This window comes from Microcaecilia unicolor, chromosome 1 (assembly GCF_901765095.1).
Source record: "Microcaecilia unicolor chromosome 1, aMicUni1.1, whole genome shotgun sequence".
Taxonomy (NCBI): domain Eukaryota; kingdom Metazoa; phylum Chordata; class Amphibia; order Gymnophiona; family Siphonopidae; genus Microcaecilia; species Microcaecilia unicolor.
The window spans coordinates 769,682,070-769,709,468 of NC_044031.1; the positions used below are offsets into that span (position 1 = coordinate 769,682,070).

At 43.3% G+C, this 27,399-nt stretch overlaps 2 protein-coding genes across 2 annotated transcripts in view; one reads left to right on the forward strand and one right to left on the reverse strand.

Annotated features, from left to right (window-relative positions):
* The window catches only part of CIAO2A (cytosolic iron-sulfur assembly component 2A), a 29,393-nt gene extending 26,124 nt beyond the window's left edge, over nt 1-3,269 (reverse strand). The window contains exon 1 of the mRNA XM_030190472.1: nt 3,106-3,269. Within this exon, the coding sequence (XP_030046332.1) occupies nt 3,106-3,232 (127 nt within the window). The 5' untranslated portion in view covers nt 3,233-3,269. The remainder of the gene's footprint in view (nt 1-3,105) is intronic.
* Nucleotides 3,270-3,619: 350 nt separating this feature from the next.
* The window catches only part of SPG11 (SPG11 vesicle trafficking associated, spatacsin), a 189,878-nt gene continuing 166,098 nt past the window's right edge, over nt 3,620-27,399 (forward strand). The window contains 6 exon segments of the mRNA XM_030189824.1: nt 3,620-3,869; nt 7,044-7,213; nt 10,319-10,546; nt 14,787-14,979; nt 16,057-16,194; nt 16,596-17,020. Of these exon segments, the coding sequence (XP_030045684.1) occupies nt 3,697-3,869; nt 7,044-7,213; nt 10,319-10,546; nt 14,787-14,979; nt 16,057-16,194; nt 16,596-17,020 (1,327 nt within the window). The 5' untranslated portion in view covers nt 3,620-3,696.

The window sequence follows — 27,399 nt, forward strand, 5'->3', positions numbered from 1 at the left end:
AGTAGCAACATACCATGTAAAATCTCTAACAGTAGCCACAGAATCTCAATAGTAGCAACATACCATGTAGAATCTCCAATAGTAGCAACATACCATGTAAAATCTCTAACAGTAGCCACAGAATCTCAATAGTAGCAACATACCATGTAAAATCTGCAACAGTAGCAACATACCATGTAAAATCTCCAACAGTAGCCACAGAATCTGCAACAGTAGCAACATACCATGTAAAATCTGCAACAGTAGCCACAGAATCTCAATAGTAGCAACATACCATGTACAATCTGCAACAGTAGCCACAGAATCTCAATAGTAGCAACATACCATGTAAAATCTCCAACAGTAGCAACATACCATGTAAAATCTCCAACAGTAGCAACATACCATGTAAAATCTCCAACAGTAGCCACAGAATCTCAATAGTAGCAACATACCATGTAAAATTTGTAACAGTAGCAACATACCATGTAAAATCTCCAACAGTAGCCACAGAATCTCAATAGTAGCAACATACCATGTAGAATCTCCAACAGTAGCCACAGAATCTCAATAGTAGCAACATACCATGTAAAATCTCCAACAGTAGCCACAGAATCTCAAAAGTAGCAACATTCCATGTAGAATCTACAAATAGTAGCAACATTCTATGTTCCACTGCACTAAGCTACTCCTCCACTAGTAACATTCCCTGTAGAATCTCAAATAGGGAAAGGGAAATGGGACTTGATATACCACCTTTTTGCAACTACATTCAAAGCGGTTTACATATATTCAGGTACTTATTTTGTACCAGGGGCAATGGAGGGTTAAGTGACTTGCCCAGAGTCACAAGGAGCTGCAGTGGGAATCGAACTCAATTCCCAGAATCAAAGTCAGCTGCACTAACCACTAGGCTACTCCTCCACTTGCAACATTCCATGTAGAATCTCCAATAGTAGCAACAGAATCTCCAATAGTAGCAACATACCATGTAGAATCTCCAATAGTAGCAACATACCATGTAAAATCTCTAACAGTAGCCACAGAATCTCAATAGTAGCAACATACCATGTAGAATCTCCAATAGTAGCAACATACCATGTAAAATCTCTAACAGTAGCCACAGAATCTCAATAGTAGCAACATACCATGTAAAATCTCCAACAGTAGCCACAGAATCTGCAACAGTAGCAACATACCATGTAAAATCTGCAACAGTAGCCACAGAATCTCAATAGTAGCAACATACCATGTACAATCTGCAACAGTAGCCACAGAATCTCAATAGTAGCAACATACCATGTAAAATCTCCAACAGTAGCAACATACCATGTAAAATCTCCAACAGTAGCAACATACCATGTAAAATCTCCAACAGTAGCAACATACCATGTAAAATCTGCAACAGTAGCCACAGAATCTCAATAGTAGCAACATACCATGTACAATCTGCAACAGTAGCCACAGAATCTCAATAGTAGCAACATACCATGTAAAATCTCCAACAGTAGCAACATACCATGTAAAATCTCCAACAGTAGCAACATACCATGTAAAATCTCCAACAGTAGCCACAGAATCTCAATAGTAGCAACATACCATGTAAAATTTGTAACAGTAGCAACATACCATGTAAAATCTCCAACAGTAGCCACAGAATCTCAATAGTAGCAACATACCATGTAGAATCTCCAACAGTAGCCACAGAATCTCAATAGTAGCAACATACCATGTAAAATCTCCAACAGTAGCCACAGAATCTCAATAGTAGCAACATTCCATGTAGAATCTACAAATAGTAGCAACATTCTATGTTCCACTGCACTAAGCTACTCCTCCACTAGTAACATTCCCTGTAGAATCTCAAATAGGGAAAGGGAAATGGGACTTGATATACCACCTTTTTGCAACTACATTCAAAGCGGTTTACATATATTCAGGTACTTATTTTGTACCAGGGGCAATGGAGGGTTAAGTGACTTGCCCAGAGTCACAAGGAGCTGCAGTGGGAATCGAACTCAATTCCCAGAATCAAAGTCAGCTGCACTAACCACTAGGCTACTCCTCCACTTGCAACATTCCATGTAGAATCTCCAATAGTAGCAACAGAATCTCCAATAGTAGCAACATACCATGTAGAATCTCCAATAGTAGCAACAGAATCTCCAATAGTAGCAACATACCATGTAGAATCTCCAATAGTAGCAACATACCATGTAAAATCTCTAACAGTAGCCACAGAATCTCAATAGTAGCAACATACCATGTAGAATCTCCAATAGTAGCAACATACCATGTAAAATCTCTAACAGTAGCCACAGAATCTCAATAGTAGCAACATACCATGTAAAATCTGCAACAGTAGCAACATACCATGTAAAATCTCCAACAGTAGCCACAGAATCTGCAACAGTAGCAACATACCATGTAAAATCTGCAACAGTAGCCACAGAATCTCAATAGTAGCAACATACCATGTACAATCTGCAACAGTAGCCACAGAATCTCAATAGTAGCAACATACCATGTAAAATCTCCAACAGTAGCAACATACCATGTAAAATCTCCAACAGTAGCAACATACCATGTAAAATCTCCAACAGTAGCCACAGAATCTCAATAGTAGCAACATACCATGTAAAATCTGCAACAGTAGCCACAGAATCTCAATAGTAGCAACATACCATGTAGAATCTACAAATAGTAGCAACATTCTATGTTCCACTGCACTAAGCTACTCCTCCACTAGTAACATTCCCTGTAGAATCTCAAATAGGGAAAGGGAAATGGGACTTGATATACCACCTTTTTGCAACTACATTCAAAGCGGTTTACATATATTCAGGTACTTATTTTGTACCAGGGGCAATGGAGGGTTAAGTGACTTGCCCAGAGTCACAAGGAGCTGCAGTGGGAATCGAACTCAGTTCCCCAGGATCAAAGTCCACTGCAGTAACCACTGGGCCTCTCCTCCACTGAAGGGGGGTGCAAAAGGGATGGCTCCAAAGCAAATGTTGGCTCAGGATGCCACGGTCTCTTCAGCCGGCCCTCAGGGAGCTGAGCAGGGGCCCTGGGTGAGAGTGATCTATTTGTCTATCCCCAGGAGGCCAAGGGCAGAGCGGTTACCATAGACCTCTAGCGCCTTCTCTTCCATCCTCTTCTTTCTCTGCGCATTGTCTCTGTCAGACAACCTGGGCAGCAACAACAGGAGCCCAGCCACCGAGTGCGAGAACCAGCCAGACAGCGCCTCCATGCCGCGGCGCCGCCATACTAGTAGTGGCGTCACTCTCAGTCACGTGCTTCCGGGGATGCGTGCGCTGCCATGACTGACGTCACGCCGGTCGCGCGCCTCTGATGCTGGCCTGGATGTGGTCATGGGAAGAACGCCATCTTGGGTTTGGGCAAACAGGCAGCCGAAAAATTATTTTAACGGCACTGTAAGCCTTTGAAGTTCGTGGAAACATCAGTTGAGGGATAGGAAGTATTTGGAGGATTATTCGAAGCCTTCAATACGTTATGAAAGCTGCTGCATCTGATCTGAGCGTCCCTTTGCCCGAATCAAAGATGGCGGCTGCTGCTGTGCTAGTTGTGTCGCTAGGGAAACGGGTCTCGTGCGCTCAGCTGACTGCGTGGAGCGGAAGTAGTCGAGTGTTGCTGCTGCTGCTGCTGTTGCTGCTGTTGCTGTGGGTGATGTGAGGGGCTCAGTCCGGAGCAGGGATGCTGCGGGTGTTGTTCTTGGGCTCCACATCAACCGTCTCCGGCCCCTCGCAAGCCGCTCTCAGCGGGCTCCGGCCCCCCGGCCTGTGCTGCCTGCTCTCCAGGGATGGGCTGCACGTCTCCAGCGTGTGTGGGAGCCGGAGGGAGACTCATATCCCCGGCAATTTCAGCCAGTGAGTACCGTCTGCTGCTCACAGCACGGGGTGAAGCTAATTTCTCCTCTCTGCCTTTCTTACCGTTAGCCTTACAGGGTTTAAAAAAGGTTTGGACACATTCCTGGTGGAAAAGTCCATAGTCTACCATTGAGACAGACATGGGAAGCACCTACTCACCCTGGGATTTGTACTATGGAATGTTGCTACTCTGAGATTCTGAGTGGAATCTTGGTACTTTAGGATTCCCCAAATCTTTCTGTTCTTTGGGTTTCCACATGGAATGTTGCTACTCTGAGATTTTGAGTGGAATTTTGGTACTTTAGGATTCCGGAATCTTGCTGTTCTTTGGGTTTCCACATGGAATGTTGCTACTCTGAGATTTTGAGTGGAATCTTGGTACTCTAGGATTCCGGAATCTTGCTGTTCTTTGGGTTTCCACATGGAATGTTGCTACTCTGAGATTCTGAGTGGAATCTTGGTGTTCTTTGGGATTCTACATGGAATGTTGCTACTCTGAGATTCTGAGTGGAATTTTGGTACTCTAGGATTCCGGAATCTTGCTGTTCTTTGGGTTTCCACATGGAATGTTGCTACTCTGAGATTCTGAGTGGAATTTTGGTTCTCTAGGATTCTGCAATCTTGCTGTTCTTTGGGTTTCCACATGGAATGTTGCTACTCTGAGATTTTGCGTGGAATTTTGGTACTCTAGGATTCCGGAATCTTGCTGTTCTTTGGGTTTCCACATGGAATGTTGCTATTCTGAGATTTTTAGGTGGAATCTTGGTACTCTAGGATTCCAGAATCTTGCTGTTCTTTGGGTTTCTACATGGAATGTTGCTACTCTGAGATTCTGCGTGGAATCTTGGTACTCTAGGATTCCGCAATCTTGCTGTTCTTTGGGTTTCTACATGGAATGTTGCTACTCTGAGATTCTGAGTGGAATCTTGGTACTCTAGGATTCCCCAAATCTTTCTGTTCTTTGGGTTTCCACATGGAATGTTGCTACTCTGAGATTTTGAGTGGAATTTTGGTACTTTAGGATTCCGGAATCTTGCTGTTCTTTGGGTTTCCACATGGAATGTTGCTACTCTGAGATTTTGAGTGGAATCTTGGTACTCTAGGATTCCGGAATCTTGCTGTTCTTTGGGTTTCCACATGGAATGTTGCTACTCTGAGATTCTGAGTGGAATCTTGGTGTTCTTTGGGATTCTACATGGAATGTTGCTACTCTGAGATTCTGAGTGGAATTTTGGTACTCTAGGATTCCGGAATCTTGCTGTTCTTTGGGTTTCCACATGGAATGTTGCTACTCTGAGATTCTGAGTGGAATTTTGGTTCTCTAGGATTCTGCAATCTTGCTGTTCTTTGGGTTTCCACATGGAATGTTGCTACTCTGAGATTTTGCGTGGAATTTTGGTACTCTAGGATTCCGGAATCTTGCTGTTCTTTGGGTTTCCACATGGAATGTTGCTACTCTGAGATTCTGAGTGGAATCTTGGTACTCTAGGATTCAAGAATCTTGCTGTTCTTTGGGTTTCCACATGGAATGTTGCTACTCTGAGATTCTGAGTGGAATTTTGGTTCTCTAGGATTCCGCAATCTTGCTGTTCTTTGGGTTTCCACATGGAATGTTGCTACTCTGAGATTTTGAGTGGAATTTTGGTACTCTAGGATTCCGGAATCTTGCTGTTCTTTGGGTTTCCACATGGAATGTTGCTACTCTGAGATTTTGAGTGGAATCTTGGTACTCTAGGATTCCGGAATCTTGCTGTTCTTTGGGTTTCCACATGGAATGTTGCTACTCTGAGATTTTGCATGGAATCTTGGTGCTCTTTAGGATTCCGGAATTTTGCTATTCTCTGGGGTTCTTCATGGAATGTTGCTATTCTGAGATTTTGCATGGAAATTTGGTACGCTTTAGGTTTGCTGTTCTTTGGGATTCTACATGGAATGTTGCCACAATTTGGGTTTCTGCCTGGTACTTTTGACCTGGCTTGGCCACTGTTTAGAAAACAGGATACTGGGCTAGATTAATCTGACCCAGTATGGCTACTGTTATGTTCCAGTATCTCAAAAGTCTTAATTGGTTACCAATAAAGTTTTGGATAGTATTTAAAACGATAGTATTAATCCATCAGCGAGTGTATGGTCTAATGCCTTAATATTTTAAATGTTGTCCGACCATGTATTAACCAAATCAAGCACTTCGTATAGAAATGGCGAAAGCAATTGTGTGTCACGATTTGCAACTTTCCTGACACACAATAACGATTCCTCCCTACTTCAGGTGCAGAATTGTGGAATAATTTACTTGGTTACTTAAGATTATGTCTTAGCAAGCATGTGCAGGTGTTTATGGAGATTTAGTTCTTGGACTGTCCTGATTCCCTTTCTGCAGCATACAATATTCCTTTTTTAGGTTATAATTTGATGTTTTGTGATGCACATTGGAAAGAATAATCCGAATCACAGTTACCTGATGCTGGGGTCCATCTTGGGGGTCAGCGCTCAAGAAAAAGATCTCACGAGCTCTAGGATCAGCCATTGGGGAGAATTAGCTGTGGAGGGTAATGAGGACTGGGACCTCAGCAGTTTGTGGGAAGTAGAAGAAGAGGAGGGTTTGGTGGTGGTTGTGCTGGTCAAGGAGGAGGAGTTAGTCGGCTTGATCAGGTAATGAAGTTCCTTAGGATTTCGGAGAACAGATGATGAAACTGCTCTTCATACTGATATCAGTTTTATTTTTATTTCTTACTGGTTCTTTTCGTTGTTTGCAGAGATGTTTAAACATTTCTTGAGGCAGCCAAATATCTCCTGAAAAATGGCCAGACTGGGCTTTAACTTTTTATTTAATAAAGAATGTTTCTTTGTTTGTTTTTTTTCCTGGACTGATGATTATACAGTTGGGTCCTTGCAATCATGGACTGTGTGAGTTCCCCTTTCCTCCTCGTACATTTTTCAGGCCTCTGCTCTTTTCACTTCTTCTGGTCACTCTTCGATCCCGTTGTTACAGTTTGTGACTGGTTACCTCTTCATCTGTTGAATGGTCTTTAATTAATAACTATGAGAATGAAAATCATACAGGCTGTTTTCACGAGGGCCTGTATCAGATGAAATGTTGAAACATGTCTGTCTTTGAATTAGCAGCTTATTTTTCCAGAACTAATAAAACCTCATTGCCTTTTCTCATGCCAGATTCCTGTGGGAGAGTGCGGATAATGACAGCCCAAAACTGCTGGCCCTCGGTGCAGATGGGGAACTGTTCGCCTATGGACTGCGTACACAGGACGGACAGTATGAAGTGTGCACCTTGTGGAGGTGTGACGGGGACAGTCTGAGAAAACGTCTTGAAGCAGAACAGCTCAGTGAGTCGAAGGCTTTGAGGCTTATTTTCAAAGCACTTAGCCTCCCAAAGTTCCATAGAAACCTATGGAACTTAGCCTCCCAAAGTGCTTTGAAAATATGCCTCTTTGTACTCCTGGCCATTATCAGAATGTGGCACAGTGGGTTAGACCTGGTCAGTTATCTGCTTTCTGTTTTAGCAAAATAGTGAAGTGATGGAAACGGAAAAATGCAAGAAGAAAACAGTTTCTCGTTTTCCTTTGTTAATCAAATACTTGCTGTTCACGTAAAGAATGGATTGATGTGGTCTCTCAAATACACTATAAACAGAGTAATAATGTCTGTATATCAAAAAATTCCAGGGGAAAAAGTCTCAACAAGTGCGGCAATTATTTAAACATGAACCCTATTGCACACACAACAAGTCATCATTGACTAAAAAAACCCCCAATGGAAAAAAAAAAGTATATATTTTTTTTCATTGGGGTTTTTTTTAGTCGATGATAACTTGTTGTGCGTGCAATAGGTTTCATGTTTAAATAATTGCCGCACTTGTTGAGACTTTTTCCCCTGGAATTTTTTGATATATAGACAGTATTACTCTGCTTATATTGTTTTTTGATTTTTCAACCTCATTAGCAGCAGTGTGGATCTGACTTTATTTTTATGCTCTCAAATACACTTACCTTTGCATGTCTACCCTGTAGAGCATTTGTGTAGTTCTGATAGGAAAGAAAGACAGAATTCTCTCAGACGACATTAGGCTTAAGCTACCCTTATTGACTGGGGAGAGTCAGTAGCGCTTAAGTCCAGCTTTTGCCCCACGTGTTTTCCTCTTGTGTATGTCATGTGTGTGCCACGATCCTGCGTTCCTCGGTTGCCTTCATATGTTCACCTTCCTTCGTATTTCCTCCTCTACTCACCAGTTTCCATTCTTGTCCTTTCCCTCCCCTCCCGGTATCTCCAGTTCCTAACCCTGTCCCCAGCCTTCTCTTTCCTCTCTGCAGCTCTGACCCTTCTGCCCTGTTGTCTGTTCTCCTTCTCCACTTGTATTTATTTACACCTATTCCACTTTTTAGGTAAATTGCAAAGCGGATTTTAGTAATAGACTTCTGTATTCAGAAGGAGCTTACATGCAATTTGAAACAGAACAGCAAGAGAATGACAAAAAGAATGTTATAATTTGATCGGAGAACAAAAAGGTTTTTAAAGATTTTCTAAATAATAAGTGTGAATCAGTTTGCCGTAAATTGACATATAGGCTGTTCCAGAACTTTATGCTTTGAAAGTCAATTGATTTTGCTTTCATGGATTTACGATTGACGCCTTTCAGAGACGGAAAATCTAATATAATGATGCATTGCTTGTTTCGTGAATATAATCTCCTACTTGGAATGAGCAATAACTGACTTATTATCTGAATTTAACCCAGATACACTTTTAAAAACTAAGCAAGCAAGTTTGAAATTAATCAGACTCTCAACTTTGACCCAGTGCAGATTGTTCAGTAAAGGAGTAGCCTCAGTAGATTTTCCCTTGTAAAATCAATCTACAGTATTCTGGAGCAACTGACGTCCTTTTGTTTTGACCTGTAAGTGAACAGTACAGGGAGTTAGAATAATCCAGACTGAGTAAAAGAACTGACTGAGCAATAACTCTGAAATTAGCAGGACTGAAACTCATTTCCGGCTTCCAGCCCTCTCCCTGTGCCTTCCATCATTTTCCTTAGTCATCTCCAACTCCCATTCCTTTGTTCAAGCAGCTCTCAACCTTCTTCCCTTTACTCCTTCCCTCCTCTTTAACATTTTCCAGTTTCTTTCTTTCTGTGTCTTGCATCTCTTACCTCAGCAATGTAATTTATATTCTGATTTTATGGTCCAACTTCCAACCACGGCACAAATTTCCATCTCTTCTGTAATCATCTCCTTCTCCCTGTGCCTTCTGACTCCTCTGTAACCATATCTAATTCTCATCTTTTTCCAGTGTCTCAGCCTCTGTTGTTGCTTTCTAATGTAGTCTTCTAACTGAATCTCTTTTCTTTGTCCTTCTCTCTACTATAATAAAAGTCACCTTCAACGTTCTGAAGCTGACTCCGTGGCTTCAAGTGAAGGGTTCGTTGGGATCGTTAGGTTTGTGCTCTGTCACCATCTCTCTCAGCCCCGTCCTCGCGCCTCTGATAGGTCCACCGCCCTCGACGTCATCACGTTTTGACGTCGAGGGTGGCAGACCTATCAGAGACACGAGGGCGGGGCCGACAGAGATGGTTACAGAGCGACGAACATGAAGAAAAAAAACCCCTTCACTTTAGCCACGGAGTCAGCTTCACCACGTTGCAGGTGGGTGGCTGGAGAGGAGGGAAAGAGAGGGGGCAACTACCCTGGAACAGGGAGGGAGAGAGAGGGGGGGCAACAATGCTGGAACTAACTTGGAGGGGGCCAGACGGACACAGAAACTGGGATGGAGGGAGGGAGGGGGGGTCCCAGAAACTGGGAGGGAGGGGGAGAGGGGGTGAAACGACCCTGGAACAGGGTGGGTGGGAGGGAGGGACAGCGGACCCTTGAACTTGGAGGGGGGCCGACCCTGGAACTTAGAGGGGGCCAGGCGGACCCAGAAACTGGTAGGGAGGGAGGGGGGACCCTGAAACTGGGGGAGAGGGGGGAAACAACCCTGGAACTGGGTGGGTGGGAGGGAGGGGGGCCCCTGGCGCACACTCTCATTCTCACACACACACACACACACACACACACTCTGTCACACAGTCTCTCTCTGTCACACACACTCACACATTCACTCTTTCTGTATCACACACTCACTCTCACACACACTCTGTAAAACACACACTCCTAGGAAAACCTTGCTGTCAGAAACGGGCCTTTTTTCCTAGTATAATCATATTTCTTTTTCCCCACATTTCTAAGTAAATAATATTTACTTTTTGTTGTCATGCGTCCAATTAAAAATGTTCTCGGATTCCTTGTTTTAGCTTTTCATGTGGCCAGATCCTCATGCTGGACTTGTTCTGCACACGTGTAAACATGATATTTGCATGAACTTCTGAAATAGATCAGTGCCTGAGGGCTGCAGTTTGATGGTCAGTCCCAGGAGTGATTCTGCTTTCTTTTGCACAGGTCTTCTACCTGCAGTGTCAGTGAGACTCCTCTCCTTTGAGTCCCATCGTGCCCTGTTACTGCTTAATAACTGTGTTCTGGCAGAGCTTGGGTTCTCCGGCAGAGCCATGGACCTGCAGAAACTCACTTGTTTCCCTCTTGGACTATCATCTGCGGTGACAGCTCAAGTTGTGGATGGACAGCACTGCCAGAGGATTCTGTTCCTCCTGGATTGCAGAGGCTGGATATGTATCCTTTCATGCAAACACCAGTATCTAATGTTTGGAAGCGCTATTTATTTTTGCAAAGTGGGGTTAGAAAAACTAAGAGCCCAATGTGGCCGTGTTTCACCTTAATACTGGGCTGCCTGCATCAGGTGCATGAACTGTGAATCAGATAAAAATTCAATGACAATAAAATACAAAAATGAATTAAAATAGAGTGACTTTAAAAGAAACCTAATTACATCTGTAAAAAACCTTCTACAACATTTACATATAAATGATAAAAATGAGAAGAAATCATGGGTACAAAACTTAATCAAATGTGACCATCTCTGGGAAAAGGCGAGTAAAGTAGCAGATCCAAAATGCTGAAAATGGCCGACTTTTCATGTGGTGGGTCTATAGTCAGTCTGAAAAAGGTACCTATTTGAACTTCTGTAACCTTTTTTTTTTCTTCACATAAAGGATGAGATTTGGACAGTTTCTTACTTTCTTTACTCTTTTTTTTTTTCTTTCACTGCAGTCTGCACTAAAGTATTCGGCACCTTTGTGTCTCCTATATGTCCGTTAACATTATCAGTTCTCTCTCCTTAAGTACATAAGTAATGCCACACTGGGAAAAGACCAAGGGTCCATCGAGCCCAGCATCCTGTCCACGACAGCAGCCAATCCAGGCCAAGGGCACCTGGCAAGTTTCCCAAACGTACAAACATTCTATACATGTTATTCCTGGAATTGTGGATTTTTCCCAAGTCCATTTAGTAGTGGTTTATGGACTTGTCCTTTAGGTAACCGTCTAACCTCTTTTTAAACTCTGCCAAGCTTAACCGCCTTCACCACGTTCTCCGGCAACGAATTCCAAAGTTTAATTGTGCATTGGGTGAAGAAACATTTTCTCCGATTTGTTGTAAATTTACTACACTGTAGTTTCATCGCATGCCCCCTAGTCCTAGTATTTTTGGAAAGCGTGAACAGACGCTTCACATCCACCTGTTCCACTCCACTCATTATTTTATATACCTCTATCATGTCTCCCCTCAGCCGTCTCTTCTCCAAGCTGAAAAGCCCTGGCCTCCTTAGTCTTTCTTTCATTGTGGTTCTTACACTTTGTCTTTTATTTATACAACTATATGGCTGGTCTTAACTATTTTTTTGTTACATTTATACCCCACATTTTCCCACCTATTTGCAGGCTCAATGTGGCTTACAAAGTATCGTAACTATCCGCCATTTTTCTGTTTAAGACAATTATTCAGGCTTAACATGTCCTTCATTATGGTCCATTGTTTTATTTTAAGTTCAGTGTATTATAAGTTCAATATATTTTATTGGTCTGATTGCATTTTTTTATCTTTAAAGTTTTTAGTTGTTTATCAGTACGTTCAACTTGTGTTTTTATTTTAACTTTTTATATATTTATACGTATATTTTACTGTTACATGTACATATTTTTTAATTATATATGTAATACATGTTTTAACAAATATATATATATTATTGATGTATAACACACGTGTATGTTTTTTAGAATTATATTGTGACCTCTGAGGCAGGTGTTTGATCATGACGAAACACGGACCGTGTGTGGTCCCCTTGTCCAAGCAGCGAATAAAGCATTTTATAAACGCTATTTTTTGCGTTGGAGTGTCTGTTGGTCAACCTGTACTTCAGTTGATTGCACTGTCCACGTAGAGGTCCGTCCTGTTTGCTGTTCCTAGTCTCCGCATAACCATTAACAGCATTTCTTTACACACGTCCATTTTCTCTTTTTTTCCTATGCTTGCTGTAAACCTTGTCATTCATAATCCACCGTCCTGGTCCGCAACTATATCAGTCTTTCATCCTTAGGCTTCAGACAGTTCACCTCTAGCTTTAGAAGAACTGAGGTCCCACATATGACCAGTGCATTGCTCTAGAAAGCTGCTTGAGGACAACAGGTTTGTTTACGCTTTGTGATTTTAATTCTCAGGTTAGCTTTTTTTCAGTTCTGTCTGATGGTTCCGGAGAAGTGTTCACTTCCCAGATACCTTCTTAGTCTCTCATGTTGGTTGCATAGAGCTATGTTGGTCACCATAAAGGGAAAGGCAAATGGGACTTGACATACCACCTTTCTGTGGTTTTTGCAGCTACATTCAAAGCGGTTTACATATATTCAGGTACTTATTTTGTACCAGGGGCAATGGAGGATTAGGTGACTTGCCCAGAGTCACAAGGAGCTGCAGTGGGAATCAAACCCAGTTCCCCAGGATCGAAGTCCACTGCACTACCCACTAGGCTACTCCTCCACTAGCAACATTCCATGTAGAAGCCTGCTCTTGCGGCCGCACAGGCTTCTGTTTCTGTGACTCTGATGTCCTGAACATATGTGCAGGACGTCAGACTCACAGAAACAGAAGCCTGTGCGGCTGCGTTGCTTATCTGCAAGGGCAGTCTTCTACATGGATTGTTGCTAGTGGAATAGCAACATTCCATGTAGAATCTCAAATAGTAGCAACAGAATCTCAATAGTAGCAACATTCCATCTAGAACCTCCAATAGTAGCAACATTCCATGTAGAATCTCAAATAGTAGCAACAGAATCTCAATAGTAGCAACATTCCATCTAGAACCTCCAATAGTAGCAACATTCCATGTAGAATCTCAAATAGTAGCAACAGAATCTCAATAGTAGCAACATTCCATGTAGAACCTCAAATAGTAGCAACAGAATCTCAATAGTAGCAACATTCCATGTAGAACCTCAAATAGTAGCAACAGAATCTCAATAGTAGCAACATTCCATGTAGAACCTCAAATAGTAGCAACAGAATCTCAATAGTAGCAACATTCCATGTAGAACCTCAAATAGTAGCAACAGAATCTCAATAGTAGCAACATTCCATGTAGAACCTCAAATAGTAGCAACAGAATCTCAATAGTAGCAACATTCCATGTAGAACCTCAAATAGTAGCAACAGAATCTCAATAGTAGCAACATTCCATGTAGAACCTCAAATAGTAGCAACAGAATCTCAATAGTAGCAACATTCCATGTAGAACCTCAAATAGTAGCAACAGAATCTCAATAGTAGCAACATTCCATGTAGAATCTCAAATAGTAGCAACAGAATCTCAATAGTAGCAACATTCCATGTAGAATCTCAAATAGTAGCAACAGAATCACAATAGTAGCAACATTCCATGTAGAATCTCAAATAGTAGCAACAGAATCTCAATAGTAGCAACATTCCATGTAGAATCTCAAATAGTAGCAACAGAATCACAATAGTAGCAACATTCCATGTAGAATCTCAAATAGTAGCAACAGAATCTCAATAGTAGCAACATTCCATGTAGAATCTCAAATAGTAGCAACAGAATCTCAATAGTAGCAACATTCCATGTAGAATCTCAAATAGTAGCAACAGAATCTCAATAGTAGCAACATTCCATGTAGAATCTCAAATAGTAGCAACAGAATCTCAATAGTAGCAACATTCCATGTAGACCCTCAAATAGTAGCAACATTCCATGTAGAACCTCAAATAGTAGCAACAGAATCTCAATAGTAGCAACATTCCATGTAGAACCTCAAATAGTAGCAACAGAATCTCAATAGTAGCAACATTCCATGTAGAACCTCAAATAGTAGCAACAGAATCTCAATAGTAGCAACATTCCATGTAGAACTTCAAATAGTAGCAACAGAATCTCAATAGTAGCAACATTCCATCTAGAACCTCCAATAGTAGCAACATTCCATGTAGAATCTCAAATAGTAGCAACAGAATCTCAATAGTAGCAACATTCCATCTAGAACCTCCAATAGTAGCAACAGAATCTCAATAGTAGCAACATTCCATGTAGAATCTCAAATAGTAGCAACAGAATCTCAATAGTAGCAACATTCCATGTAGAACTTCCAATAGTAGCAACATTCCATGTAGAATCTCAAATAGTAGCAACATTCTATCTAGAATCTCAAATAGGGAAAGGGAAATGGGACTTGATAAACTGCCTTTCTGAGGTTTTTCCAACTACATTCAAAGCGGTTTACATATATTCAGTTACTTATTTTGTACCAGGGGCAATGGAGGGTTAAGTGACTTGCCCAGAGTCATAAGGAGCTACAGTGGGAATTGAACTCAGTGACCCAGGATCAAAGTCCACTGCAGTAACCACTAGGCTACTCCTGTCAAGAGAATTGTAGGATCTGTTAGCAGAGTTCGGTCAAAGTCTGTCTTGATCTTGAGACTCCTGAATATTTCTTTAACAAGGATGAAAAGATGCCTGTGATCCTGAGGATGGCTCTCACCTGGCAACTGTTGACCTGACACTGTGCCAATTGGCTACGACAGAAAAGACCCCCATCAGTGTTGCATCTTTTACTGCGATGAGGGTGTCACATGATCTCAGCACTGCCGTGGTGGTCAGCAGCTCCAACTGCGCCATTGCTGTGGACCTAAACATGTATTTCAGGTATGTGAGCAGAATGGGTGGAACAATTTACCTCTTTCAAAGGTTCCAACTCAAACCTGAAGACCTGACTTTTTACACAGGCTTTTGGAGGGACAGCTTGACAGAAGGTTACGTAAATTCTCAGTCTTTTAGTGTGAATTTGTTCATTTCATGTTCTGCTTTCTCTCTCTCTAGGATAAACCGCTCTGCTGTGCCTCGGTAGCTATAATAGTCTATTTCTGCCAGGCCTTAGAGAAGCATCAGCTCCTAGTCCTGTCAGTTGCTTATGACTTTTTCTAGCTGCATCACTGATAGGGAAAGGGAACTGGGACTTGATATACCGCCTTTACATATTATATACAGGCCCTTGTTTTGTACCTGGGGCAATGGAGGGTTAAGTAACTTGCCTATAGCCTCAGATACAACAAAAGGATCTCAACCATAACAGAAAATAAATACACTTAATTAGCTTGACAGTGTTCTAATCAATCTAAAACAATGTGGGCAAACGTTTTATAGTTATAATCATGTTTATTGAATTTTTGCAAACAAGTAACACGTTGGATATCAGAGCAATAGAAGTTAAAACAAATGTAGTAGATATAAAATAATAAGGGGGGGGGGGTGGGAAGGCCTGGTCTCTTATGGTCCCCCCACTCATCTGAAGAAAATGCTCTAATATCTAGAGCAGACTAATCTACTCTTCCCTTATCCTTCCAAGTACAACATAATCCTTGGCCTGATTACTTTTGGAAAATATTAATGCATGAAATTTGTTATTCCAGGCCCCAAAAGAGGGTGAGTCCGGAACCGTCCAGACTCCCAAGATAGTCTTTTTGCCCACTATACATGCTTTCCTGAGCAACTGACGTCCTCCGTGTGGGCAAACATTTTAAAACATTACTGGGCAACCTCATAAATCCAAAAATCCAACGAGAGGACTATTGGGTGACAGGAATGAACTGCAGTAAGTCAGCTGCAGCTGTAACACTTGCTTCCTCTCTAGATGCAATAGAAAATGTTTCGTGGTTTGCAGGGTCATAGAAACAATGACATGAGCAGTGCCCTGATGGCTTTTCACTTGCGCTCTGCTTGCAGGCAGAACCCTGAGCACTTGCTCTGCAGGTCTACGACTGAGCAGCTCCCCGTGAAGCAGCCAGAAGCAGCCGATGACGACAGTGTCGCCAGCTCTGTCCACAGCCTGTCATTGATGCGCATTTCCTTCCGGACAGACAGGTATGGGGACGGTTGAAGTTGGTTTCCAAACAGTAGCCTGGGCATGGCATCATTTGTTGAGAATAACATAGGGGGTCTGTTCTTTGTTTTACTTGTATTCTTAGCTTGATCTGGACCTGTATTACTATCTTTCTTTATGATTTGTGATGATGGCCTTTGATTACTTTCTTTTTATTTAGAAGAATTTGATATTTTAGCATGAGACTGGTCTGTTGCAGCATGTGAAGCCCTGGGACTAGTCCGTTATTCAGGCTGCTGTCCTGGGGCTCATCTGTTAATGGAATGCAGTTCTCTGGGGTTGGTCCATTTCTGATTATATTGCTCTGGGACTGGCATGAAAGTACATGAAGTGGGAAAAATGTTAAGACTAGATTTGATTTCTAGTTTTTTTTTTCCTATAGGTCCTGGGAAGCCTACCTGTCTTCCTTATACAAAATAACAAAGAGACCTGACAGTACTAACCGTGCATTAAACAGGCACATGCCATGGACCTGCAGCCTTCCAAAGCATGCACGTTATATGACGAGACATCAGCAAGAGCAGAGCCGTGGGCTCGCCGGTCCTGCAGTCATCCCTCAGGGGAAGAGTTTTGATGCTGGAAGTGCATGGAAGAAGATCGACCTGCAGGAGTTTAGAGAGAAAGCTGGGTTTCATTGCATTTCTGTCACTGCATTCAGCGCTATTTTTATGCTGAGAATTGATGAGCAAACCTCAGCTGTTGCATTCTGGGATCTGGAGGCTGAGAATGTGACACATTGTGCCCTGGCCAGAGCTTGCACCCCTGTAGATTGTGAAGGAGAGGAACAATTGTGTCTGATCCACACAGGTACCAGCTTTTGCTTTCTTGTAGTTTTTTTTTTTTTTTTTTAAACTTTATTTTAGTGTATAGACAACTTAGAAATACAATCTTTGACATCACTTTATACATCCTAGAGATATCTCCTTTCCCTTCCCTCCTCCCCTCTCCCCCCCCCCCCCCCCAGTCTCTTCATAGTTCTATGGATCTCTGTGGTGTATCTGCTTTTATACTTAATACTTCGGGCCCACAAAAAGGCCCGAGTTTGCCAAGTGATTTCACCTCCTTGGTATTATCAATTGCAGAGCATCTAAGTCAATTCCCGCTTGGGATCTCCAAAGCTTATATTTGTCCCATATTTTGGTAAACTGGAGCAGCTGATTGTTCTTCATCCCTGTAAGCTTTGCCATTTGATACATATAGTCCATTTTATGTAAAACTTGGACAATTGGTGGAGCCAGCGATTGCTTCCAGGCGGCCGCCAGTGCAATCTTTGCCGCTCCTAAAAACATGGAAGCCAAACGGTGAAGAGGTGTCAGAAGTCTGGGAGGGCGAAATTGCAATAAGCAGTTGTCCATCGTTTGTGGATATTCTTTACCCAATATCTGTTTCAATAACTTAAGACATTCCTGCCAATACGGTTGTATCTTTGGACATGACCACCATATATGTTTCATATCCCCCCTCACTTGACATCCCCTCCAGCATTGATTCGAAGAGCCTGGAAACATTTTCGCTACTTTATGTGGGGTATAATACCATCGGTACAGGATCTTATATCCATTTTCTATCATGGAACTACTTACTGATCACTTTAATAGAAAGCCTATCGCCTTTTCCCAACTCTTCAGTTCATGTGTAGCCCCTATATCTTGTTCCCATTTCTGTATGTATTGCTGGATTGGGGTTTTATATGAGAGTAGTGCCCCGTATATTCTTGACACACATCTTTTATGACTATTCCCTCCCATGGCCCGCTCTAATTCTGTTTCCTCCTTTTGTAGCTCCCCTTTGGCTTTTCGAAGAATATAATCTCTAATTCTAGTGTAATATAACAGGTGATGTGCTGGGAGATTAAATTCGTCTTGCAGCTCATTATATGAACGTATTGCCCCCTCTTCCCATATGTGGTCCAATTGTCTCAACCCTCTCTGTCTCCATTGCTTATATATTGTATCTCCCTCTTCCCATGAAAACCCCGGTGCCCCTTGTATATGCATTTTACGAAAATATGTTCTCTGGGGACAGAATTGTTGGCGTAATGTATTCCATGTCATTAATGGGTATGCAACTGTTGGGGGTAGCAATGTTGCCATTGCCCTAACCCGTTTACTGGGGAGCAAACAGCATAATTTTATGTATCTTATGACCAATTTGGATCCCATGAATGGCCTCATTTGCTCTAATTACCTGGGCTAATGGCTCCATTGTGAGGGCGAAAAGCAGGGGAGAAAGTGCACATCCCTGCCGTGTCCCCCTGTTTAATTTAAAAGTGGCTGAGCATTCCCCATTTATAATCAATTCTACTAGTGGCTGATCATATAGACGCTGTAGCCATTTTATATATCGGCCCGTCATTCCCATTTTATGCAGAACCTTAAACATATAGGGCCAGTGTACTCGATCGAACGCTTGTTGGTTGTTGTGTGCTATTTGCCTCTTGTATTAAATGCAGTGCCCGTCTGATATTGTCAAACGTTTGTCTTCCTTCTACAAACCCCATCTGATCATTCTGTACCAATTCCGGCATAAGCCTCTGTAATCGCCTGGCTAGAATTTTCGTGAATATTTTATAGTCTGTATCTAAGAGTGATATGGGTCGATATGATCCACATTGCATCGGGTTTTTCCCAGGTTTTAGGAGAATACTAATATGAGCTAATCGCCATGAGTGAGGCAATTCTTTTTGGTGTTCTATCTCATTTAATACCCGAACCAACAAAGGTGCCAATATTTTCCCAAAACATTTATAGAATCTATTCGTGAATCCATCAGGCCCTGGAGCCTTACCGTTAGGCAAGTTATGTATTGCCCATTGCACCTCCTCCAATGTAATGGGTGCAGAGAGTTCATCATTTTGAGTTGGGCCAATTTGAGGGAGCTCTATCCCTTCTAAGTAGTCTTGAATTGTTTGTGGTTCTGACTGTATATCATCTGTGTACAATTGTTTATAAAAAGCATAGAAAGCCCGCTTGATATCCTCAGTTGTAGTCTGTCGCTGCCCTGTGCTATCCTCTATTGCATGTATGTGGTTTTTCATCTTTTGTTTTTTAATTTATATGCTAATGGCTATAGTATGTTGTAGGTGTTCAAGCTCTATATGTAGTTGTTGTGTTTTACGTTGTTTCTGCCTCAATCTATACGAATGTAATGATATAATCTGTCCTCTAAGGACTGCTTTAAGCCCTTCCCATAGTATGTCATCACTCACGTCTCCCGTGTCATTATGTGTAATATAGTTTTGGATGTCGATTTCTAATTGCTTGATCACATTTGGGTCTGCTAACATACTATCATCCATGCGCCAGCGTGGTTTGGTTCGTCTATTTGTACCCCTTGTACTCTCTGTATCAAACTTTGTCCTCCCAGCCACAGGTCAATTCGTGAATACGATGCATGCACCGCCGAATAGTACGTATAGCTGCGTGACATCGGGTTATAATGTTGCCATATGTCTGTCATCTGCCAATAATTTATAAATTTGTGTAGTTTTGCTCTATCATTTCGGGCATAGCGCACCCCCACATTTGAGTTATCCATAACTGGATGCAGAGTGAGATTAAAGTCTCCTCCTATTATCAGTTCCCCGTCAACATATTTTGCCAATACTTTCGACAGCTCTCCATAAAAAGAGCCTTGTTTCTCATTTGGAGCGTAGATATTCAGCAGGGTAAAAGTCTCCGCTCCCAATCGTATGTTTAGCAAAATATATCGCCCCCCCCTTATCTCTCACTATCCGTTGTACTTGCCAGGGCAACCTCCCCGCTAGGGCTATCATGACTCCCTTTTTTTTCTTTTCCATATGGTTCGATGCAAAATATATTTCCCTGTACCCTCCGTGTATACATAGTTTCTCGTGCATAGGTAATAGGTGTGTCTCTTGGGCAAATATCATATCTGCTTTTAATCTAAGTGCCTCTTTAAAGAGGAGTTGCCGCTTTGCTGGTGAATTAAGGCCTTTCACATTAATAGTCATTAATTCTATTGTTCCCATTATTCCTGATTAACAAAAAATGAAAGAAAAGACATTACTCCCATTCTGTGATTACTCACTCCACTATGCTGACTACCAGGAGATCCTATCTCTATTGAAGTTATTGTTTGCAGTATATTCCCCCTCCCCCCCAATATCCCTTCCCCTAACCAAACTACACCTTCCATAACTAGGTCAGGTGTTTCAGGAGTCTGGCAACATCCCCGCATCCCACCCCAATCTCCTTTCTTTTATCATCTAACATATTTCTCTACTCTATCCAAACATTGAATTTAACATTGCATCTAGTTTTGCTCAAACCATTCATTTTAGTATATTAATTAACATTTTAAACTTTACTTGTAGGTACTCATGCTGTTTACCAACCATTAAATCATAACTGTGAGGTTACGAGAACCCTCACTCACTCTTCAGTGTTTAGCTCTATCCAAGAGGTTATGTCCTCTTTCTCTAGACCTTTATATCCATTCTCAAGTTACTGCCGGTTCTCCACGCCTCAATGTTGTTTCAGATCGTTGGCGCTGCAGTCTGCCTTTCCTGCCGACGTTCTTTGCCATCTGGGTCTGTCCATTTGTCCCGATCTTGCTTTATGTCTGCTCTCGTTCGTGGTGCTCCATTCTTGGTCGGGGAAGATGGCTGCTGCTTCTTCTGTTCCTCTTATCTGGTGGAGTTTACCCTCTTTGTAGAACCTCAACGCAAAGGGGTAACTCCATCTATATTTGATGTTTTGGGAACGAAGGTATTGTGTGATTGGACGCAGTTCTGCCCTCCGACGCAGCGTGATACTTGCCAGGTCTTGGTAGAGTTGGACGCGATGTGTATCCCATACAAATTCTGGGTGCTCCCGTGCTGTTTGCATGACTTTCTCCTTGATTTTGTAATCCACAAAACATGCTATTATGTCTCTTGGTTGATTATTCCTGGTTGTTCCCAGGGACCTATGGGCCCGTTCTATTGCAATATCTGCTGGGTCTATTGTAGTTTGTGATTCTTTCAGGAGCATGCTTGCCACTTGTTGAACTGTTAATTCACAGTTTGAATACTGTGGGCTCTCTGGGATACCGCGGAACCTGATATTATGCCGTCGGCTCCTATTCTCAATATCTTCCAGCTTATCCCATAATTGCTGGTAAGTTTTCTTATCTTCTTCTTTCTGCTCCGTTATACTTTGAATCAAGTCCATTTGTTCATCTAGACGATCTTCCGTTTCAGCCACACGCTGCCCCAAAGCTGCAGTCTCACCGCGGAGATCCTCTCCTAGCGTGTTCAGGTCAGTTCGCATTGCTTTAAGCTCCCCTGTAATTTCTTTCAGCCATTCACGTATCTCAACCAGCGGCTCCGTCTCTTCCACTAGCGCTTCGTCAGGCGTGAAGAGCGGCTGCGAACTTTGCATCGCCTTCTGCGTCGATTTCTCGAATGTTCGCTCCTCCGCCATGCTGTTCCCCTTCGGGGCGGTCTGTGATAGCTCCGTGTTTGGGCCCGTGTAAGCAAATCCCGCTAAGGATTGTTTGGGCGTTCGAGCGGTCATATTTAGCTTGTTCCTGCGTCTTTCCGCCGCAGTTTCCTCTCTTGCCTTATGCTGTAATCGTGAGTTAGATGCTGTATTTCTTGCTTTTAATGGTGGGACCGCCGGAGCTCTTCACTCAGGCAGCCATCTTGATGCGGTGACGTCACCAGCCTCTGCTTTCTTGTAGTTTGGTTAGTGTTCTGTGATGGGAGGATTAATGGAGATCTGTCTGACCTATCTGATTAACTGTACATTTGTCTTTTTAGTTTGTAAGCTCTTCGAGCAGGGACTGTCCTTCCATGTTAAATTGTACAGCGCTGCGTAACCCTAGTAGCGCTTTAGAAATGTTAAGTAGTAGTAGTAGATCCTTCTGAAGGAAGAGATAGTGAAGCATCTCTAACATGGTCAGTGGCATGATCCAGAGCAGCACAGATTTAACCAAAGCCAGTGAGAATATATTTGCCTAGGTAATCAGAGATTATTTGGGGGGAGGGGAGGCAGGCCCACTTGATGTGGTGTACTTGCATTTGCCTAGGCTTTTAATACTGCCCCACGTTGGAGGCTGATATATAAACTGAGATTTGTAGAGTGAGGCAGACAAGGTGGTGGGCTGGATCATCGGCTTACTGACAGGTTAGGCTAGAGAGTATGGTGGTAAGGGGATGAGGGATGCGGTCTGTGAAATGAGGCCTAAGGATCTAAACATGAGCCCCCTAAAAGTGAGAAGAGACAGGGGAGATGTGACACAACTTCAGTCCCCATTTCAGGATATTCCTAATGAATATGCATGAGAGAGCTCTAATTGTGGACTCTGTTCACTGAATGCAAATCTATCTCATGCATATTTGTTAAGGGGTGTCCTGAAAATCTGGCCTGTTTGCAGCCCTCAAGGACTGAACTTGTTCAACTCTATTCTACCCTGAAAACCGGCCATAGTTACTGCCAAATTTCTGGCTGCAGAGTAGGAAGAGATGGTCCGAGGGAACGTCCCGCTTCCCCCCCCCCCCCCCCCCCCGATCTAATTCTGCTGATTATAGGGTGGAGAGGGTAAGTTTTTTTTTTTTTTTTTTTTTTAAAGGAGCACTGGCAGCAGGAGGACTGTTTGAAAGGGAAAAAGAGTGAAACAGTAAATGACGGCAGATAAAGACCTGCACTGTCCGTCCAGTCTGCTGGACAAGGTGGCCAGAGCTGTGCCCGTCACTGTGTCTAGGCCCCAGTCTGGTTCTGAAGTCTCCACCATACCAACTATATAGGCAGCCAGACATGATGGGGATGATATGTGGTTCTTACCAAGACTCCAGTCACCATGTCTTCCCCTCCCCCCTCAGCTGCAAAGCACCCCTCACTTGCAGAGGATATGCATAGGGGTGAGGGTTAAGAGAGAAGGGGGGGGGTATGCCTGGTCTGCATGAGAAGGAACGTCTTACTACAGGAGGAGAACCTGAGCTGTTACCGTTTTCATTTCCACCACCTCCCGCGGGAGGGCATTCCAAGCATCCACTACTTTCACGGAGAGAGTAGTGGATGCTTGGAATGCCCTCCCGCGGGAGGTGGTGGAAATGAAAACGGTAACAGAATTCAAACACGCGTAGGATAAACATAAAGGAATCCTGTTCAGAAGGAATGGATCCTAAGGAGCTTAGCCGAGATTGGGTGGCAGAGCCGGTGGCGGGAGGCGGGGATGGTGCTGGGCAGACTTATACGGTCTGTGCTAGGGCTGGTGGTTGGGAGGCGGGACTAGTGCTGGGCAGACTTATATGGTCTGTGCCAGAGCCGGTGGTGGGAGGCGGGGCTGATGCTGGGCAGACTTATACGGTCTGTGCCCTGAAAAGGACAGGTAAGGTAAGGTACAGTGGTGGAAATAAGTATTTGATCCCTTGCTGATTTTGTAAGTTTGCCCACTGACAAAGACATGAGCAGCCCATAATTGAAGGGTAGGTTATTGGTAACAGTGAGAGATAGCACATCACAAATTAAATCCGGAAAATCACATTGTGGAAAGTATATGAATTTATTTGCATTCTGCAGAGGGAAATAAGTATTTAATCCCTCTGGCAAACAAGACCTAATACTTGGTGGCAAAACCCTTGTTGGCAAGCACAGCGGTCAGACATCTTCTGTAGTTGATGATGAGGTTTGCACACATGTCAGGAGGAATTTTGGTCCACTCCTCTTTGCAGATCATCTCTAAATCATTAAGAGTTCTGGGCTGTCGCTTGGCAACTCGCAGCTTCAGCTCCCTCCATAAGTTTTCAATGGGATTAAGGTCTGGTGACTGGCTAGGCCACTCCATGACCCTAATGTGCTTCTTCCTGAGCCACTCCTTTGTTGCCTTGGCTGTATGTTTTGGGTCATTGTCGTGCTGGAAGACCCAGCCACGACCCATTTTTAAGGCCCTGGCGGAGGGAAGGAGGTTGTCACTCAGAATTGTACGGTACATGGCCCCATCCATTCTCCCATTGATGCGGTGAAGTAGTCCTGTGCCCTTAGCAGAGAAACACCCCCAAAACATAACATTTCCACCTCCATGCTTGACAGTGGGGACGGTGTTCTTTGGGTCATAGGCAGCATTTCTCTTCCTCCAAACACGGCGAGTTGAGTTCATGCCAAAGAGCTCAATTTTTGTCTCATCTGACCACAGCACCTTCTCCCAATCACTCTCGGCATCATCCAGGTGTTCACTGGCAAACTTCAGACGGGCCGTCACATGTGCCTTCCGGAGCAGGGGGACCTTGCGGGCACTGCAGGATTGCAATCCGTTATGTCGTAATGTGTTACCAATGGTTTTCGTGGTGACAGTGGTCCCAGCTGCCTTGAGATCATTGACAAGTTCCCCCCTTGTAGTTGTAGGCTGATTTCTAACCTTCCTCATGATCAAGGATACCCCACGAGGTGAGATTTTGCGTGGAGCCCCAGATCTTTGTCGATTGACAGTCATTTTGTACTTCTTCCATTTTCTTACTATGGCACCAACAGTTGTCTCCTTCTCGCCCAGCGTCTTACTGATGGTTTTGTAGCCCATTCCAGCCTTGTGCAGGTGTATGATCTTGTCCCTGACATCCTTAGACAGCTCCTTGCTCTTGGCCATTTTGTAGAGGTTAGAGTCTGACTGATTCACTGAGTCTGTGGACAGGTGTCTTTCATACAGGTGACCATTGCCGACAGCTGTCTGTCATGCAGGTAACGAGTTGATTTGGAGCATCTACCTGGTCTGTAGGGGCCAGATCTCTTACTGGTTGGTGGGGGATCAAATACTTATTTCCCTCTGCAGAATGCAAATAAATTCATATACTTTCCACAATGTGATTTTCCGGATTTAATTTGTGATGTGCTATCTCTCACTGTTACCAATAACCTACCCTTCAATTATGGGCTGCTCATGTCTTTGTCAGTGGGCAAACTTACAAAATCAGCAAGGGATCAAATACTTATTTCCACCACTGTATACACAAAAAGTAGCACATATGAGTTTATCTTGTTGGGCTGACTGGATGGACCGTGCAGGTCTTTTTCTGCCGTCATTTACTATGTTACTATGTGTCAACTGACCCCCCTTCAGAAAAATGGCTGACAGTATGGCAATGCTTATGTACTTAGATTAGGTAGGGACTTGGGGGGGGGGGGGATTGGGTGACTGTGTGTGTACTTTGTGACTGAATGGGGGCTTGAGAGTGTGAATTTGTTTACTATTTACACCTAGGCTTAAAGCCCACCTCTTTGCTACTGCTTTCGACTCCTAACCATGACTCTCTTACTCAACACCCTCACTTATCACCCCTACCACTGCAGTTTCCCCACCCCTAGCTGTCTGTTCGTCTGTCCAATTTAGATTGTAAGCTGTGTTGAGCAGGGACTGTCTTTTCATGTTAATTTGTACAGCGCTGCGTAAGTCTAGTAGCGCTATAGAAATGTTTAATAGTAGTAGTAGTATGAGCCAAGTATAGGACAGTCAAGCCATTGTGACATCACTGATGAGGTTGGCTCTTAGGCATTGGTGGACTGAGGCATTATGACATCACAATGTCAGCTCTGATTAAATCACTGCTTTGAGCCAAGTATAGGACAGTCAAGCCATTGTGACATCACTGATGAGGTTGGCTCTTAGGCATTGGTGGACTGAGGCATTATGACATCACAATGTCAGCTCTGGTTAAATCACCGCAGCTCCTCAGTACCTTTCCGCTCTCATCTCTCCCTACACTCCTCCCCGTGAACTCTGTTCGCTGGGTAAATGTCTCCTGTCGTCCCCCTTCTCCCCCACTGCTAACTCCCGGCTCCGTTCCTTCTATCTCGCTGCTCCCTATGCCTGGAATAGACTCCCTGAGCCGGTACGTCAAGCTCAGTCTCTGGCTGTCTTCAAGTCTAGGCTTAAAGCCCACCTCTTTGCTACTCCTAACCATGACTCTCTTACTCAACACCCTCACTTATCACCCCTACCACTGCAATTTCCCCACCCCTAGCTGTCTGTTCGTCTGTCCAATTTAGATTGTAAGCTCTGTTGAGCAAGGACTGTCGTTTCATGTTAATTTGTACAGCGCTGCGTAAGTCTAGTAGCGCTATAGAAATGTTTAATAGTAGTAGTAGTAGTATGAGCCAAGTATAGGACAGTCAAGCCATTGTGACATCACTGATGAGGTTGGCTCTTAGGCATTGGTGGACTGAGGCATTATGACATCACAATGTCAGCTCTGATTAAATCACTGCTTTGAGCCAAGTATAGGACAGTCAAGCCATTGTGACATCACTGATGAGGTTGGCTCTTAGGCATTGGTGGACTGAGGCATTATGACATCACAATGTCAGCTCTGGTTAAATCACCGCAGCTCCTCAGTACCTTTCCGCTCTCATCTCTCCCTACACTCCTCCCCGTGAACTCCGTTCGCTGGGTAAATGTCTCCTGTCGTCCCCCTTCTCCCCCACTGCTAACTCCCGGCTCCGTTCCTTCTATCTCGCTGCTCCCTATGCCTGGAATAGACTCCCTGAGCCGGTACGTCAAGCTCAGTCTCTGGCTGTCTTCAAGTCTAGGCTTAAAGCCCACCTCTTTGCTACTCCTAACCATGACTCTCTTACTCAACACCCTCACTTATCACCCCTACCACTGCAATTTCCCCACCCCTAGCTGTCTGTTCGTCTGTCCAATTTAGATTGTAAGCTCTGTTGAGCAAGGACTGTCGTTTCATGTTAATTTGTACAGCGCTGCGTAAGTCTAGTAGCGCTATAGAAATGTTTAATAGTAGTAGTAGTATTCAACCACATTGAAAAACTATGTGCAGCATATCGGTCCCGGACTCTTTTTGTGGAAGAAGAATAAAATTTAATAGTAAGTGACGGCAGATAAAGACGTGAATGGTCCATCCATAGGCATATTTTCAAAGCACTTAGCCTTCCAAAGTTCCATAGAAACCTATGGAACTTTGGAAGGCTAAGTGCTTTCAAAATATGTTGGCTAGTCTGTCGAACAGTAATATTCATTATCAATTCAAGATCTAAAAAACAACGAACGTGACATATACTTGATCATGATCTTTCTTTGATGTTTCTGGGACATAGTAACATAATAGATGACGGCAGAAAAAGACCTGCACGGTCCATCCAGTCTGCCCAACAAGATAACTCATATTTGCTGCTTTTTGTGTATACCTTACCTTGATTTGTACCTGTCCTTTTCAGGGCACAGACCGTATAAGT